Genomic DNA, 19,040 nt, shown 5'->3' on the forward strand with positions numbered 1-19,040 from the left:
CAATTTAATGGAGTTGCAGGAGAAGAATTACAGAAGGCAAAAGGAAATGCCAAAGGTCAATAAAATCACTGCCTTGGTAGAGGTCTTAAGCAGCCACAACACTGGGACATCAGTCCCGGTAGCTGGGGAAGGGGAGCTGCTGCTGTCCGTTTAATAAGCCTAGTGGGAGACCTTAGAGCCCCGCGGCTAAATGTCTGCATCATATCAGCAGCCTTAGCCAACTCAGAATAAACACCATGAAGATTGTTAACACTATAGTCTACAGTGAAGAGAAGATGTGAGCTCGCTCTCCCAGTTCACCTTGGCCCCCCAAAGAGCTGGCCTGCTCATAGTGTATCTGGTCCATCAGAAATGCAGGCAAAATAATCTGTTTCATTAGTTCTTTCTTTTTCTTAAACATGTAGTAGTATGTGTGGGGTTTCTTTAGTTTTTGGAAAGTACAGAAACTCCATATTATTGGTCCTGATTTAGACTCTAAAAGGTGATATCTATTCCCTTAACCTAAGATTTTTTTCTTTCATTTTCTTTTTGGTGTAAGACTTTATAGATAGTAGTATAGACTTGTTTTGGTTTGCTAAAGTTGACAATATGCAATATACCAGAAATGGATAGGCTTTTCACAATGGGCATTTATTAGCTTACAAGTTGATAGTTCTAAGGTCATGAAAATGTCCACATTAGGGCCTCAACAGGATGATGCCTTCACCCTGAAGAAAGGCTGCTGGCAACCTGGGGGCTCCCCTGTCACCTGGCAAGGCATGTGGCTAGCATCCACTAGGCTTTCTCTCCCAGGTTTCATTGTTGAGCTTCTGGTTTCAGTAACTTCCTCTCTGCTTTCTGTGGGTCCTCTCTTAGTTTCTCAGGGGCTTCTCTGAGAGCTTTTTTTTCCTTGTTTTTATCCTCTTATGAAGGACTCTAGTAAGAGGATTAAGACCCATCTTAAATTGGATGGGTCACATTTCAACTGAAATAGCCTAATCAAAAGATCCCACCTACAGTAGGTCTCTGTGCTCAGAAATGGGTTATAAGAACAGCCCTTTTCTCAGGTGCATAACAGCTTCCAACTACCACAAGACTATACTCAGTTTTTCCCATTTACTTATGTGTATGTGAAGTGGAGTTAGGTTGTCCAAATGTTATTATACTTCAAATTCCTTGAGAATGTATATATAGCTTTTAGATTTTTTCAGCACTTACTATTGAGTAATGCTCTAATTAATACCTAGGATGTCAATGCTTAATGTTAGCAGGTCTCCTCATGTACCTTACTCAACAGAGAAATTTAAGTTTACCAGATTTAGAGAGCATTCTTCGTAGGTATGTTTTCTCCGTTACTAAAAAAAATGGTGATTTTTCATCTCTAACTTGATCACACAATTCTCACATTAATCTAAAACTCAAAAAGAGAAAAACTTTACAAATACAAATTTGTATTATTTCTGCTCTAATCAGATTCTGAAAATTGTTATATGTTCTGTATTTACTATCTAGGACTTGTTAAACTTTCCTTTGAATATCATGGCTTTCATCCTCCTGAGACTCGTGATGCACTCAAAACAATCCCGATGCTTAGAAATGCTGCTCTTTTGTAATATGACAAAAATGACACTTTTCAGGATTTGTATTTGAGAACCAACCTATATAGAGACTTGATTTCTCTTATTCATTGTTCAATGCTGTACTGTTAAGAATATTGCCCCTCTGGCCAAGGAGACCAGAGATCATGATAAAAGAATATTCAACAGATTTCTTTATCTGAATTCTAGGATTTTATTTCCTTCCCATAAGGAAACAGAGAGGTTTTTGTTAAAATGTGGCCATTTCTGAGTTTACCATATCTTTTTTTTTTTTTTAATGAGCTATATGTGGGAATTGAATACCTTGAGGGAAAAAGCATTTAGTGCATTACTCAAAATTCCCCAGTTTTCGTTTCAATATCCACACATTTTGTATCGATAGATATGCTGCGTTTGGGCAATGCAGGCCAAAACTGAGATTTGACTTTGAGGAAAGAGTGTCTCATACACATCATCCACCTCCCAAACTCCTCTATTTACTTATCTTAATACTTTTTTTTTGAAACAAAGTCACCTTTCCCATTTGGGTAATCTTACTTGCTATTTTTGGGGGGAGAAATAGAGACAATTTTCTGCTTAACTGTGAATATTAGCTGATTAAAGTGAACTGGACTTTCTATTTTTTTTTTTTTTAGCTATCCAAAAGAAATACAAGAAAAAGCCCATCATGACTCACAAAATAGAGACAGAAAAAATGTGATGAGTAAAAGTGTTTAATCTACATACCAATGCCAAATTTGTTAAGGCCTATTTATTTAGAGTTCAGTGTAATTTCTTTTCAATGTTTCCAGAAGGAAATACTATGATTCTCTAGGACAGGGTCAGAATACGTTTTCTGTAAAGGACAATAGAGTAATAATTTCAGCTTTATTGGCCCCTGTGATCTCTGGACCATAGATATGCTTAGATAAACATTATTTACAAAGAAGTATGCATGTGGGTGGTGGTGGTGGGGGTATAGACTTGACCCTGAGTTGGTATTTTGTCAACCCTTATTTTAGGAGGTAGGTGAATAATGAACGGCAGGGGACACGTAGAGAGCAGAAAGGAAGTTACATGGTGTGGGAAGGAGGTTCTGGGGTTTCTTGTCATCTCTTTGTTGACGGTAGACCCTTGGGTATCCCTTTGAATTTCTTCCCAAGCATTGCATTATCTTTACATTAAAAAATACCTTCCCCAAAACTATTATTTACACAAGAACCTTTAATCTTCTTTCGTGGTCAAACTCTGCAAAGGTGTAGGCATACTCAAATGATGGACTGTTTTTTTCAATGGCATTTTCCTCTTTGCTGTCACTGTATTCAAAAGAGAAATGTGGAGTCATGGCAGTGGAGATCAGTGTGCTTTGAGCACTCCTGCCTCTTTGCAAGATTAACAGATAAAGTAGGCACTGAACGGGGAGCAAGTAATCCAATCACCTGAAACAAGGTGGTCCTAAGTGGTTCAACCTCACCCACCCTCCCATATTATTGAAAAACTGAAAATCTTATGGCTGAAGAATGAATAATAACCAATTGTTTGAAAGGCCTAAAAGTTTTCTATTCTCTTTGTAGGGCAAACACAGCACTTTCAAGATGCCTTTTCAGGAAGAGATGCAAGTCTTATGGGGCTGCCACTGGCTTTTTATTATGGAATGTATGCATATGCTGGCTGGTAAGTTGGCATGTATAAATCTTGTGGGTCATATGGTTTATTCATTTCTTCAACTGCTTTAAGTGCTAAGCATGGTGCTAGGAAAATGTGAGTAGCCACCCTCCGGTACTATGTGCTGTACTTAAAATAAGAGGCATGGTAGGGAGCCCCATCCACCAGGCCAATGACTGTGCACGTGACTTAGCAAACACATTGACTAAAGTTTCCAGTCAATATGACCCCTAGATTTACCCTGATATAAAAAGCAAACAGATACTAGGTATGAGCCAGTACCCCACTTATGAGTATCTATCAGTAAGGACATAATAGTGCCATGAGGTATTAAAAATTAACACTTTGCTTGTCAAAATACCTTTCATCTGAAACTGCAAGGGGATTTACAAATAGTGATCAAATGATTTTCTCCATCTTCCAATGAGAAAGGGAAATTACTCAGAGAAATAAGGAAGACATTCTCCAAAGGCTAAATGCTACTCTAAAGGCAGGGAAAGAAAAACATAAATGAATGAATGAATAAATAGATGAATGGATGAATAAATAAATAAGAGAAAATGAAGCATACTTGATAGCATATTCAAGAACCTTACAAGTTCCTTAAATTTTCTCCAACGTCTGAAAATATTAATATGCAGCAAAAATGATTAAGATCACCATGCCAGAGCTACGTATCTTTTTATGCATGTCCAACTGTGATAACATTCTGGTTAAAGCCTTAGAACTGTGTATTTATTCCTTGCTTTGTTCAGGTACTTGAAAAGCAATAATCATGGATAGAGTAGGATTTCTTTTCCTATGTAAATTTTAGTAACCCAGGATGATTTAGTTGAAGTGACTCCTGCAAAAAAGCCCACCAGGAAGGAAGGTATTTAAACATCAAAATCATTATAGTGAGATTACGTTTCATTTTCTTAGTGGAATTAATGGCAATCTTTCTTTTTCTATTAATTATAGATCTAATGGTTGTACCTGGGAGAACATTATATGAATTTAAAAATAGTATCAGGAAATTCCATTAGCTCACAAATTGTACAAATGAATTTCAAACACAGATAGAATTTCCTTTTGTTTCTTTGCTTTTTTGGGTTCATGCCTTCAACTAATGAGTAAAACATAAACATAGGTAAAAAATAAATGGGGGGTTTAACCTATCATTCTCATTGAAGCATGAAAATCTAGCATTATTTTCCTTATTATTAGGAGAATAAGGAAAGCACAGGAACTTAATATTTAACGTCTTTTTTTTTCTTTTTACATTTAACATGTCTTTTGAGACAAAATATGCTTGAAGGCTGTTAGAAGATTTTCACTCTAAGGAGACTAGTGCAAAATATTTGTATACTCCCAGAACATTTTTTATTTTTATAGCCATTGTGTGTAAGTATTAGTCGTGAATCCCTCAGTATTTTTGAAGTCTTTTTGTTTTTGTCCAAAGCACAATGTGGTACTGGGCAGAGAAAATAACTGCTTTGTGATCACAGAATCAGCTGCCCCCTGGCTATTCACCCTGCTGCTCACAGCTCTGGGGAGCTGGGGCAGCTGCCGGTCTGCCCGGGAGAGTCATAGAAGGAAGGCAGAGCCCAGTGGGGAGGTGGGAAAAGTTTTTAGCTGGCGCCAAACATTGGGAGCCAGGCAGTACTCAATGAGGAATGTGAAATGTGGAGATAGTCACAAGCGATTTTTGATTGATTCTGTTGAATGGAGTTTCTTTTGCCTGTGGGTATAATGCATCTGTTCCCACAGAATCTTAAAATATTCCCCTATCCTGCCACTCCTGGCCCTCCCCTGGCCCCAGCGCTGAATATTCAGGTCACCTTCTTTATTTTGAGAACATTTTCTCCACTGCTGTAGGCTTTTAAGGGCTGATAGAATATACAGCATGCATGAAAATGTCTTTCACTTTGAATTTTCTTACTATCTTAATATTCAATTTTATTGATGCTGAACCTGAAATCTCACTCTTTTAACAGGTTAAGTGAGATGTATAGGAACCTTCATTTATAATTTTGCCCATTTTATTCTCTTGTCCACTCCCTATTTTAAAAACCAGGAAGCTGTTGTTTCCTCATACTCCTGAGGTTCAATCACCATGTAGGAAAATATGGTCAGGAATTAAAGTGGAATGTTAACTGATATGATTGGTTTACATAGGAGGCAGATAAGTCATGTGTTTCTTTCATAGATTATTGTGCTACCTGAATACTGTCTTGTAAATAGTTAGAAATAATCTGTTTCTTAATCTACATCTATCAGTCTTAGAAAAAAAAAGCTGTGGTTGGGGGAAATAGTCTGTTGGTTTGGAGATCTAGAGGAAAAGTTGATATTTGGACATAAATGGAATAAGATGGAGGCTAAAGAATTCTAGAGGGAGGGACATTTAGTCATTTTCCAAATTTGACCCAATCTCTCTGACCTTGGTCTGTCTTTCATGTTATTTAGTTGTAAGATTAGGTTGTAGAATTAGAAATGGGACGTTGCAAATGATCTTCCCCATTCCAGTATTGCTGCTGTGTCTAGGTTTGATGGAAAAAAGGATTGGGGTAGACACTGCAAATGGAGTGAAACAGAAATATCTGTTGTCATCGGAATTTACTACCTAGAGTGGAAGTAAAAGCAGAAAGACTGCTGTCATCTCCTGGCCTCGCTGATGGCAGTTTCTTTTACCTACATGTTTGGATAGGGAAGAGATACCGCCAAACCTTGGGGCATCTGAAAAGAGTAGGTTTTTGGCTATGAGGAACACAGAGGCTTTTTAGAAGGATAAAAATTCCTTCATGGAAATGTGATTAAGGGAAAAGAAATCATTCAACCAATAAGGTCACAAAGTTGGTTCAGAACAACTTTAATATGATTGCCAATGTCTGCTTTCAGAGAAATACATCTGCCAGTTCCCCTTCTGGCCCCAAGAAACTCAACCAATTTCAGTCCCATAACCTGATTCAAAGCTAAATATTGCTTGGTGGGATTTTTTTTCTGAACTGTGTGATAGAAAATAGTTTTTCTGTGTCATTTTTTTCTCCTTTTAAATCCTATCCTCAATGGATTTAGTCTTTCTAAAGCACCTGCTGGGATTATTTTGTACCATTGTGTCGAATCTAATTTAAAGCATAAGCTTCTTTTAAAAATAATTCACATAGTTGGATATTGGGATGCACTGCCAGCTTTGCAGTGCCTTCTATGTACGCTCTTGGAAAAGCTGAAACAATAATTCTTGTGAATATTCTCTAGAGGCCTTCAGGAGATTAAACCAAAAAGGATACTTTGGACTCATTGCTGGAGACTAGGAAAGCATAAAGGTGTATTTCCCACAGGATGTGAATGTTTGGAGCAAAATGAGAGGCTTCCTTGCTCCTGTCCCCGCCCTGCCCTAAGTCCTTTCCTTTTTGCTATTCTCTGGAGCTACAGCAAATATTTGAAATTGTGCTCTTTTTTCATAAATATTTCCTTTCTTGCTTTAACATTGTTGGAAAAGACCAGTTTCTATAACAACTGTTAAGAAGGTATTGACTATTTTTGACACAAGAAATACTGCTTTTTTTTGGTCTTGTTTTTGTTTTTTTGGTTTTGCATTTTCTCCCTTTATATCCCATTGCCTCAGGCTTATAACAAACATATCAAATCCCTCAGAGGGCATATTCTAGATAAAAGTATTGATTGCTGCTTGCTTTCCTGGTGTAAGTAAAACCTCTATTTTCAGAAACTTACTTTCTAGTCATTAAAAAATATCGTTAGCTGTTAACTTTTTAGATCACCTTTATTGCAATTGTTCTCTAAGATATTTGTTTCTACTTAAAACAGTCCTGAAATGTTAGACACCTTAAAATTGAATATCAGACTGCCTATTCATGATTGTAATGGAGTTTTTATAATGGTGGATTAGCCAGGCTTTTTCATCTTTTTTTTTTTTTTTAAGTTATGAGACATTTTAAGTATATTGTGGACTGATGGGCTAACATTCCAGCCATTTGGCTCTAGATTGCAAAGAATTTGTACCTACAAGCTATGCTCCTGTGTGTCTTCATGGAAGGTTATTTTACCTTTAAGGAATTGTAAGGACACAAAACAGTATATATGTTAAGAACATGACTTCATATTTTGTGAAAATTCATTATCTGTGAAATGAAGAAGCGGAACAGCCTTGGTCTTTTTGTGTTTAGCTCTTTTCATTATGATCCCTTAGTTTCCCCATTTTCAAGATCCAGGCACTTATATAATTGTTTGAAGGTGGTATCTACCTCAAACTTACATTGTGGAGTATTGAGAGAGGAGTATGACAACTTGAAAGGGTCTCCAGTAGTCCCCTTAGGTTGGAAAAAGAGGTCAGGGAGGCAAAGGGATGCTGGAGACAGAGTGAAAGAAAGGAACCTGAATGTCTCTAGGAGCATGAGTTTAGGGTAATATTTGCAAGCCTGTAGAATTCGAAAGTGAAGGATTCTTGTCACTTGAGTCCTACAAAAGCTTTCAGTACTTTTAAGATGTTCAGAATGTCCTGCTCTGTAGTTGTCAAATCATGGTATAATGATTAACACTGTACCTAAAATTAACTGCCCAAATATAAAAAAAAAAATAGAGAGAGAAACAGCACCTTCATTTCTGGCATACATACTAGAAAACAGTGAGCTGCAAGGAAAAAGCATAAATAGAGAAGTTAGAAACCATTATCCCATTTTCAGTTCCTTCTTACCCTCAGCATTTGTATCTGGAAAGCCAGTGGTGGTCCCCTAAAATGGAGAAATTCACTGATGCGTTTATATTGGTCTCTTAAGTTTTGGTTGACCTATCTCGACCATTAAAACTGGAACTCCCAGAAGGCAAAGACAACTTCGCATTCTCTTTCCTTTGCCACATTTTGTGCTGCAGAGTGTTCAGTGATTCCTCAGACCTCTGTACCTAACCATTCTCATCCCCTATTCTCAATGAGGAATGTCCTTCCTTAAGTTCACCAGCACAGAGCGTTAAGTATTCTTGAAGGCTTAACAGGGGGTGTTGTCTCCCCTAAGAAAGCTTCACTGGTCCTCCGAGGCTGGGCAGCTGCCTCTGCTCGGGCTCCCATGGTGCCCTATGCTTGCCTCCAGCATTGTGTTCATACTTTTGTATAGAACTTTCTACAGTCCATGAGCTCCTTGAGGAGAAGGACTCCGAACTTCCATCTTTATATCCTATGTCAAAGTCATGTTAGGCACTCCATAAATACAGCTAAACAGAAAAATTATTTGTGAGAGTTTTGGTTGTTGTAGTAAAAATGTGTTTTAAGTTTTGTTTATGAGGTTTTTGTAATTGTGATTTCAATTTTAAAATGTGCAAAAGTTTGAAGCTTTGGACTGTAATTGTAAAATGTACTAATGGTTTGTTATATATATATTTTCTTAGGTTTTACCTCAATTTTGTTACTGAAGAAGTAGAAAACCCTGAAAAGTAAGTAGCCATATTTACTCTGCAATTTTTATGATGGATAAAATTTAAGGTTATATAATTTAAAAAAAAAAGGAGCCCTGGAAAAGGAATTCAGCAAGGGTGTTCAACTTTATAATTATAGTAATTATTCTCATTACCATTATTATTCTCTTAGGCTTATAAAGTTTATTTGAATTTGTCATAAATTGTAGGTAAAAGTCTACATTGTATAGTCTACATTCAACACTAAATTACTTTATAACTTGAAAGCAGAAAAGAATAAAGTCATATTTTAGTACCCTACCTCTCACAAACATAGTAAGTTAACATGGACTCTCAACTACCCACAAGTGTTCCATTAGACATAAACTAAAAAAGTGGATTATTTCTAACAATTTGTATGGATTTTTATAACTACCTAATTGCAAAATGCAATATAATTAATGAATAATTAGTTATGAAAGCCTAGAAATATGTACAGAATGTTATAGGAAATTGGAAGCTAGGTGATCATTTTTACTTTTTTTCCTGAGTTAACATTTTTAATGATTAGATGGTATGATGATGACTTAGAGTGCTTCTAAACTGGACTAACACACAAGAATGAATTATTTTCTGTACATCTGACTTTTCTTGACAATCTGCAATGTGTTAACCAGGTGCATAGTGAATAAGACTTGTGTTCAAGTATTTTATAGTCTAGTTAATGTGTCAAATGTGTAAATAGATAAATGTGATATAGCATGACTGATATCATAATAGGTTATATACCGAGTAGGATAGAGGGAAAAAGAGGAAATAGTTTACCTAGGATGTATACTTATTTGGAGTTTTAAATGTAAGTGCTAGAGAAAGAGAGGAGAGAAGAGAAAACATTTTCAGGACAGGGAACAAATACAGAAGTGAGTCAGTAGGAAGCAGCCTGGACATTAGAGAATATGCCTAAGAGTTAACAATTCAAGAGAGAATAAGGAATTCTGGTACCAGATACGTTGGGAGACAGGTAAGCAGATTATATCTGGCCAAGTACCAGAGTTGTCAGAGCTTTCAAATACACAAACCAGCAACAGAGGTTAAAATGCTTCAGAGTGTCGGCTTCAGCTCCTACGCAGATCAATATGTACTTTAAATCTGTGAGAAGGTATTTGGTTAAGAAACATGACCCACTTATGACAGTATTGCCATATTTATAACCAGACTTGTGACAGAGAACATACATTTTCCAGGAGCTGGATCTTTTTAGTATTACTTGGAAATGATCAGCTACCTCAAGACTCTAAACTCATGCTGAGGATTACAGAGATAGTTTTGTCCTGTCTTTTAGTTTTTGAGAACAATTAGTGTGTCAGTGGCAATAGAGAAAAGACAGCTGTTACTAACATATTTATTGAATTCCCATTGTGCACACGAGATTACTGTGGTTTGTGACTGTCTCTTTTAAGTCTAAAACCACTTTAAAGAGAACAATTGTTAGATCTGATATCAGAGAATATTTTTCATGGAAAAAAATGGAATGTCGTAGGTGAGTGGAGATGACCTGTAATGTAGCATGTTTTACATGGCACATCAGTGACATAGTTCAAATCTTTTTAAAAATAATGTTTTGAGTGATATGTATTCAATAATACTCTTGTGTATGTTAAATATATTTTAAACCTATTTATGCCAACATTACCTGAACTTGAATTTCTGATGTATTCCACCAGTGGCAAGCCCATCAAGGGTTGTCTCTCTCCTACTCTCTCTCTATCTTAAATCACTGGTTTTGCATGTTATTTATACCCGCAATTCAATGTATACAAATCCCAAAGAATAAGTGATGTACTGATTCAGAGTTTTTGTTGTAAATAAATGTCCTCATCTGAAAAAAAGGCTAATGTTAATAACACCTACCTCTTTGGGTTGTGCTAATGCACTAATGTAAATTAAGTGTTTAGATTAGTGACTGTCACTTTTTAATCTCTACATAATTGGTTGTTGTTACTGCTAGTATTATTATACTTATTTTAGAAACAAGTAAAGCTTTCCTAGGTTTCTATATTCAAAGTGATTTCATGTTTTCTCTCTGCTTTTGAAACAAATATAAAAATTATTTGTTACTGTATTGAAGTCCATTTTCTAAACTTTCAGTCCTGAAATTGAATATGCATTTTATGATATACTCTTCTGCACATATTTCATTAAGTCTTTATATTTAGAGAAAATAAATTTGCCACTTAAAAGGAGGAAATGTAAGATGTAAGATATTTAGACTTTGTCATTGGTTACATTGGATAAATTATTTTAAATTTCTGGAGATCATGATTCTGCATACTTCGTTAAATAATCTTCAAATACTTTTAATTTGATATATTATTTTAAGGTCTTAAACTAAGGAACTGTTTGGGAGCGATTACTTAAAAATCTTTGCATTTTTGAAGGTAAGCTAATGAGCAGCTGATCGGGATTATGTTAAAAGAAGAAACCTCATACTTTTTCGTTCATTCATATTAGTCCTCAAGTATTCAGTTTTCACATGTAAGATTCTGTGTAAAATTTATCCAAATGCAGTTGTTTTTTCTAAATCAGAATGTGAGAAATCCATTAAATTCCACAAGATAAAGTTCAGTTTAAGAATTTATTTAAGTATTTATCAACCAAAGAATTCAGAGTTGTGAAGAATTTAATCAGTATCATCAATTTAAAATTAAAATCTTGCAATGTGGGCAATCAGTCCAGGTCTTTAAAACTAAATCTAGTTTTTAAACATAGAGGATGCTTTTGGAAATATTTATGGCTGAATATCTTGAACAGATGGCAAAATTATTTGGACGTAGTCCAGATGTGTAATTTCTATTATTTTGTAGGTAGACACAGCTCCAAAATACCTTTAGTTACAAGGAAGAATAATTATGATTCCATCTCCTTTGTGACTTGCCAAGATAAATGTGTTTCCCAATCAGTCACGGCTGCATGCTTCCAGGTGTGCTGCAACATGCAGCTTTCTGGCAGCTGGTGAAATGAATCACCAGCCAAAGATACAACAACTTTTACTATCCTCCTCCACCTAGGCAATAAAATTTTCCTGAAATTGTGACCTAATGGAACAGGTGATAATTAATTTAGACCAGTAAAAACTGCAAAGTGGTTAGAAATATGTAGAATGCAGAGCAGGTTTTCATGATCGCCATTGACTATCTCCTGTGTGCAATTTAATTTCATGGAAGTCTTTCATATTACCTAAAATTAATCTATGGGACAATTTCTGAACATCTATTACAAGCATGAAGTATAGAACAATTTTTTAAGTATGTTAATAAGTGGGAGAGAAGCTAGGAGCTTAATGGAATCAAAATAACTAGCTTATGTCTTCTTTCTTCTGTTAAATATCACCTACTCTTTAAAACCTGGAAAGCATTAATTCTAACATTTTGGTCAAAATTCCTGTTTACATGATTACCTTTATCATGTTGGGGAAGTCTCCCATGGTCTATTTTATGACATGTTCCTTTCCAAGAGTAGCTTTGGATCTATGGAAGTAGTGGACTTCATATTTTCATATATCTATATACAATAATGATCATTGAACTTTTATAGTAATATAAACAATTACACTTTAAATTAATTTGTGGCATGGTGGCTTGCTCTACAAATTAATATATTACAATAAGGATAGTATTTTGAGGGAGATGAATGCCCAAAGTTTGGACCATAAACTTGATAGCATCCTAATGAATGTCTGAATTTTAAAATGTTATTTTCCCCAGAAATGGAATGTGTAGTAGTAATGATTGCTAATGTAGACATTTGTTTAAAAATCAAAGTGTTTTTATTTGCAGATATAATGAGCTTTGCTTTTGTGGGGACTATGCAATTTGTCAATGTTCAAAACGTTATGCTACACAAAGAACATATCATTGAGATGTATAATATTTGGTAAATTCTGCTTTTAGGTTGATAAATCATGTCTTGTGTTGATGAAAACCAAGAAATGGATTGCTTTGCTTTGACTTTGGGGATCTGAGATTTGTCAGTTTGCTTATTAGACTTTTTCCAGTGTTCTTCTCACTTCATTTATTCCTTCTGTTCTGAAAAGTTGTGAAGCAGTAGATTTAGAGGAAGTCGGTAAAGCTTGATATCATCAGTCAGTTTTGAAGAGCAGGTTATCAACATGCTCTGAATAATAAACGTTAATAGAACATTTAAATAATCAGAGTGTCATGTTTAAATAATACTTTGCTTAATTCCAATTTATGTTAATCGATGCATGAGAGTCATCCCACCTTTTACCAGTCATAACCTAGAAGAGGAACTTGGTTTGGGAAAAATGCCCAAAGACCTGTAAGGCAGTGTGATGGATGAGGCTGGCTCACAAATGATCCAAACAACCATACTATTTGCATTCTGTTCTGATGCTGCCACTTTAAATTCTTAGTATATGTGTCTTAATTCCTTATTGACTTGTATTAAACCAGAGTGATGACATTTACTAATAGCACCTTATTGTTTTAAAAGGCCTATTGCTTATAGGATGTATAGAACTGTTGACTTGATTAGGAGCAAAGCAGAGGTGAGGTGGGGGTAGAACATTTTGCCCCAATGGGCTGAAGCAAAGTTACATGACAAAACACTAGGGGTTGGTTTGAGGTATTTTATCTTATACTTTGGCCTTTTAAAGGTATAGTTTTCTATGAGACGCAAATCTGCTTTTATGCTTTCTAGTTTTCTAACTTAGCAGTTGCTAGAAGAGAGCCTAGGTTTCGATTATATGTGCATGGACTACAGTAATGTTATAATTTTGTGATCTTTTTTATCACAAGTTAATGTTACTACATTCTTAGAATATTTCCAAATTTCATTTTCAAATACTCAAGTGATATATTATTGTAAGATGATTTAACTTATTTTTATAGAAAGTTACCTTATCATGAATAAATGTATGTAAACAAATCTGGATTTATTAAATATGTTTAATTTCTAAAGTTAGTTGCCAAGTGAATCTCTTCAAAAATTGAGATCTCCTAATAAGGTTAAATTGTGAAATTGAATTTATGCACAAGTTTACAAATATCTCTTTGGTAAAATGAGGCCTCTCTTTAATAACAACAATGTACCATTGGGATTACTTTAAAATGTGACACTGCTTCCCTTCAATTGTTGAAATATTTGATGTCTAAATTTAAATCATTCTATTTTGTGCTTTTCTGAAAATATACATCATGTTTGGTAGGCCTATTTAAAATATGTTTCAGAGTAGGAGAATAATTATACTGGTTATACCTACCAAGGCAGGTAAAAGGCCAGTATTTGGCCAGATTCACAAAGAAGAGATAATTCTTTGTTCAGTGAGCAAGGTTACCAAGTTACTCTTGCTTTTGCTCAGTCTAAAAATTGCTCACTAATGGAACATGTGGTTGATGTACCTTGGGATCAAAATTCTTGCATTTCTCAGCTTCACATATTCATAAAAAATACATTTGGCTCGAAGACAGTTTGTTCATGTAAGACTGAAGTGTCAAAGAAGTGATGCAGAAATTCTGGGATTATATTATAATATTTTATCGTGGGTAATCAAAAAAGACAGATATAAATCCTTCAAGTGCTTTGGGGAAGCCGTTTAGCTTATTATTATTGTTATTATTATTTTAATTTTAAGTATTCCAACCCCATTATGATTTAAAATTTGAAGGGCAGTGCTTTTGAATGTTCCACTTCCTTTCATATTAGTTGTTTTAAGTTCTAACTTTAATCTTATTAATGTTTATATTTTGAGTCTAGAATCATAGATTCATGTTTTAGGGGCATTGATAGTGGCTGATTTAATTTTATGCAATGTGTCCATTCCCTTAAATTAGTCATCAAATAAGAGACCCCAGGTGTTATAGTGAATAGAATTGTACAAAATTATAGATCTTCAGAATTAGAGGAACCTAGGAGACCACTTACTTGAGCTTTCCACAGATGCACAGTCTCCTCTGTAATAACCAGAATTATTTTATAATTCATTTATAATAAGAGACTAACTTCCTTGAACTGGGCTGCCAACATTTTTCTTTTGCTTATGCTGATTGGCAACCTGATCATTGCAAATTTTGATAAATTCTTGGTTTGGTGGCATAAGTAGTGAAGGCCAAATGTTTTCACTATTAATAAGTACCACCCAAATGGGAACTAAAGGGCACACATAAGGGGTTCCAAACTTAGAAACCTCTTACCTGAAAGAAAATACCTTCCATAGTTGGAAGCAATATCAGTCATTAGCTTGTCGCCTGCTTTAGACTTCCCCCTTTTGTGACTTCCCTCATCTGTACTCTCATTAATTGAATTTGGCCACTGTCTACCCATCTCTATGTCTAGATTAGAACGTTGGATAATTGTGCCAAGAAGGTGGCTCATGAACATATATGACATTCCAGGGCATTCATTGTGAAAACTTCTTAGACCACTAAATTCTAGTTCATGACCTGCTGTTTGGGCTTTCATTCAGATCCCACATTGATTAAGATTTTCAGTAGAGTAGAGAAATGCCCAATGTTGTGCGCTATGTGTAGAGACGAGATTCATTCAGGCCGTTAAATTTTCACATGCCATGCCTGGAAATAATTTGGATCATTTTGTTCTAGTCACATTCAAATGTTGACTGAGGTTATTGATCTGCTCAGTTAAAATGAGCAATTTCTGAATTTCTATAAGCACAAGCTAAAAGTGTATTACCAATGTAAACATCAGAAATCAACCAAATGAAGTTGAGACTTCCTGGGGGGAAGAGATTTCCTTCACTTTTATGAACTGTAAAAATATTTACTTACTGAGTCTTTGAAAATAGTACTGGGTCAGGAAATCAAAATTCTGTTCCTGTTCCTTTTAACTATCTGTTTGACCTTGGACAGACCTCTAAAATGCTTCTAAATCTTTGTTTACCACTATTAAATGAAGGGCAATAATCCCTATATTACAGATCTCATGGGATTATGAGGGGAAAAAATATGTGAAATTCAAAAACGTTAATGAGCTTCACAAGTAATATGCAAACACCATCTGCAACTGAAACTTATATTCAAAGATTAGAATATTTCATAATCTTTGGAAAAATTAGAGGATTAGCATAATTGTTTTATGAATAGGAATGTCTTTTCTACACACATGACCTATTAATCAGCTTGAAAGTTGTTCTGCATCATCAGCAAAGTACTCAATTATTAGTAGCTAAAAGATTCAGAAGATGATGAGAACTTCCTTTTATTTAATAGCTTCTCACCTCTCTCAGGTGGCAGTGCGCTCACGCATCATAATCACAATGAATTTCTTGACTGGTATTTTTTTTTTTTTCCAACTGAACCAAATATTTGCATGCCCACACCCATCACACTATTGGCTGATCATGCTGAGATAATAGCTGGACTGTTTCTACTGCCACTGCAGCTACTGAGTTTTTGCCTTGCTACCTTACCCAGAAACTCCTTTATGAAATTTGATGAACTTTTAATCTGAGTGGCTGATTCTACCTACTGTTTTTACCGTACATACTTACAGAAGGTATAAAATGGTCTCCAACTCTCTGTGGTCCAATATGCTTATATTCATCTTTTACTATATGTTTCTTCATTTTTCTCAAGAGTCTAGATGTATTGTGAGGGAATTGCCTAGGTAGAGAGGTATTTTCTCTGACAGATCTGCTACATTTAAGTATTAGACATTTCTAATAATCCATTTTACAATTGTATTTGCTTATTTTTAATTTTAGCCTGTCTATAAAACGAGAGGAAGACTAGTGCTTACTAATAACTTTCAAACGTTCATCTTCATTCATTAACTCATCTGTTAAGTGGATATCTAATGCTTACCTTGCAGAGTTTGTTTGAGAACTTGAAACAATATCTTGATTTTTCTGATGCAATACTAGTTCATAGTAGATGTTTATTTAATAGTAGGACATATAGCTTGTCATCAGCTTATTTCTAACCCTTTAGGAGTTACCAGATCAGAGCTTATGAGCAAGGCAAGTTTTCTCTTTTCTTCTGTACTGCTTGAATGTTGGGTTTGGAATACATTTATCACAAGCGGATACCCTTATCTGAAGTACCTTGCCATAGGAAGCCAAATTATCTCAGTCTCAGCTTTAGGCATTACTAGTCTTGACATTGGAAGTTGTGTTTAAAAAACATACCGGATTTCTACAATTGGTATTCTGAGGAGACAAGCCATGGTTTTAAAATCAGGTGGTTTTCTAGCCAACTACTTACTACCACACCATATTTTTATTCATTCATTCCTTCATCTCTCTGTCGAAATTACATAAGTGGAACCCAGAGCAAGCTATCTGTGACTCTTAACACCATTCGATACTGTTATATATCAGCCAAGAAAGCAGGTATCACAAACAAAACCCACTGTTTTATATAGTAAGATGTATGATACCATATGAGAGATAATTTATGAAATTGTCTATGGCATAACTTTCAAATATGTCATAATACATAGGCATATAACACAAAATGAGAGAGAGACTAAAGCCTACAATGCATGGTTTTATGAGCAAAGTCTGTACGGCCAGGAGCCTGTTATTCCACATGCTTTCTATAGGTAGCCCTAGTCCCTTTTCTTTCAGAGCTTCTCCTCTCTTGGTCTTTCATTGTGTCATTTCTCATTCCCGGACATTCTACAGTCATGGTCATTCTCTCAGGGGCAGATAGCAAAGGTATCTCTACATTTCTAAATAGTTTCCATTTTCATGTTATTTGTGTTTACAATTGTTCACTATCCATTTACCTTCTTCCTTTCACACAGTGGCATGGCTAAGTATATCACATCACCATTAAAAGCACAATAAACTTGTCCTTGAGAGAATAAATAACAGGTGTGGGGTATTAGAGTTGGAAGAGAAATAGTCATCAAATCTTCCAATCCTTTTATTGTAAAGATGAAAAAAAATTGAAGACATAGAGATGGGTTAATTTCCTTTCTGGTGCTCTTTCCAAATACTTAGTGTTGTTGAGTACAAATCTGAGAGAGAGGGATATGCTAAGAATTTAGCCTTGAAATTAGTTGGGGAAAGAATGTAATCATTAGGTTTGACCCATGTGTCATTTGAGAATAGAAAAAACCTGCTTTTAAAAATGTGTAAAAGCATTAACATTTGTCTGCATTTGACTTTCTAAAGCTGTTATTCAAACACATAATGAAAGAGGGTCCTAGGCTAGCTGAAGTGAGTAATCTATTTCAGGTCATTTACTGAAGGTCATTTGGTTATAAGATTAAAACAGGAACTTTATGATTAGTAAACACTGAAATGCTAAAATATCATAAGGAAGTAGCTGCTTTACATTTTCTCCATTATTTTTACAGATACACTGACTCTTAAAGTAGGTTTTATTTCTCTTTGGGGGACAGTATTTAATTTTCCTGCTATTGATATTGTCAAACAATCAAAATCTCACTTCCTGCATTCTGGCCTGAGGCAACCAAAAGAGAAATTGATATAGAAGACATGATTAACTTTGTTTTGAGCTCAAAAATGACAAAAGAAATGAGTGAGATTGATAGCAAGTGGAGGTCATAATTCTAAAATACTGTTTCATAGCTGCTCAAGGTCTCGTGGAAGAGAGGTTAAATGTGTTTTAAATGTATGTAAGTGTACAGCTATTCGATTCTCATGATGCGCTGTACTCTTGCCAAGGAAAGGTGATCAAGAGGCACATCCTGGGAAAAAACAACTACAAATTGAAGGCAGTGATGCTTCTCTCTGGGCCACAGAGCTGTTGATTTTTATGCCAAGCCATAACCTGAACTTTGATCTGGAGCAAGGGAGAAAGCTTCTGTTTGGATAAGAAGGTGCTTTGTAAGCCATCACGTTTATAATGGGAGTCTGTGGCTAGGCAGGACAGGAATTTCCTGTTCTCCAAAAGATAATGGTCAGTAGCTTTCCTGTAGCGATGCAGGGGAGAAATCCCTCCCTTTTCACCTGCCTCCCACACCCTACACACAAGCATGAGAGCTCTTGACTACCTTGTCTGGTATTTCCTCTAATAGAGAATTTAGTTTATTTCATCTTTAAATGGCTGAACCACAAAGCTCCACCTTGTCATTGTAGTCAAATGATTCATTTAGTTCAATGATAGAAAGGAAAATTTCTATGTAATCTGTACTATACTAGAAAAAGCCAAAATAAAAACGTGACGATTTTCCTAGTATTTCAGTAATGATATACAAACATCCCCCTTCTTTTATGTATATTAGAAAGTCAGATTTCAAAATATCAAAAATATTACGTAGAAAAAATTAAAATCATGTATAATCCCTTAATAACATCAAATGAAAGTGCTGTTATTTTGATACCTGCTCCTTTAACTTCCGTATTGTGTATGATTGTATGGATTGCATGACATGCCTTGAGATAAATGTGCAGACACGTTTTTGTTCATAGCACTTAGCAACCTTGTC

The 19,040-nt window shown here is 35.2% G+C and overlaps 1 protein-coding gene across 1 annotated transcript in view; it reads left to right on the forward strand.

Moving 5' to 3' along the window:
* The window catches only part of SLC7A11 (solute carrier family 7 member 11), a 64,502-nt gene that overhangs the window by 14,763 nt on the left and 30,699 nt on the right, over positions 1-19,040 (forward strand). Inside the window, exons 5-6 of the mRNA XM_077140018.1 lie at positions 3,131-3,230; positions 8,598-8,642. Of these exons, the coding sequence (XP_076996133.1) occupies positions 3,131-3,230; positions 8,598-8,642 (145 nt within the window). The remainder of the gene's footprint in view (positions 1-3,130; positions 3,231-8,597; positions 8,643-19,040) is intronic.

Source organism: Tamandua tetradactyla, chromosome 22 (assembly GCF_023851605.1).
Source record: "Tamandua tetradactyla isolate mTamTet1 chromosome 22, mTamTet1.pri, whole genome shotgun sequence".
Taxonomy (NCBI): domain Eukaryota; kingdom Metazoa; phylum Chordata; class Mammalia; order Pilosa; family Myrmecophagidae; genus Tamandua; species Tamandua tetradactyla.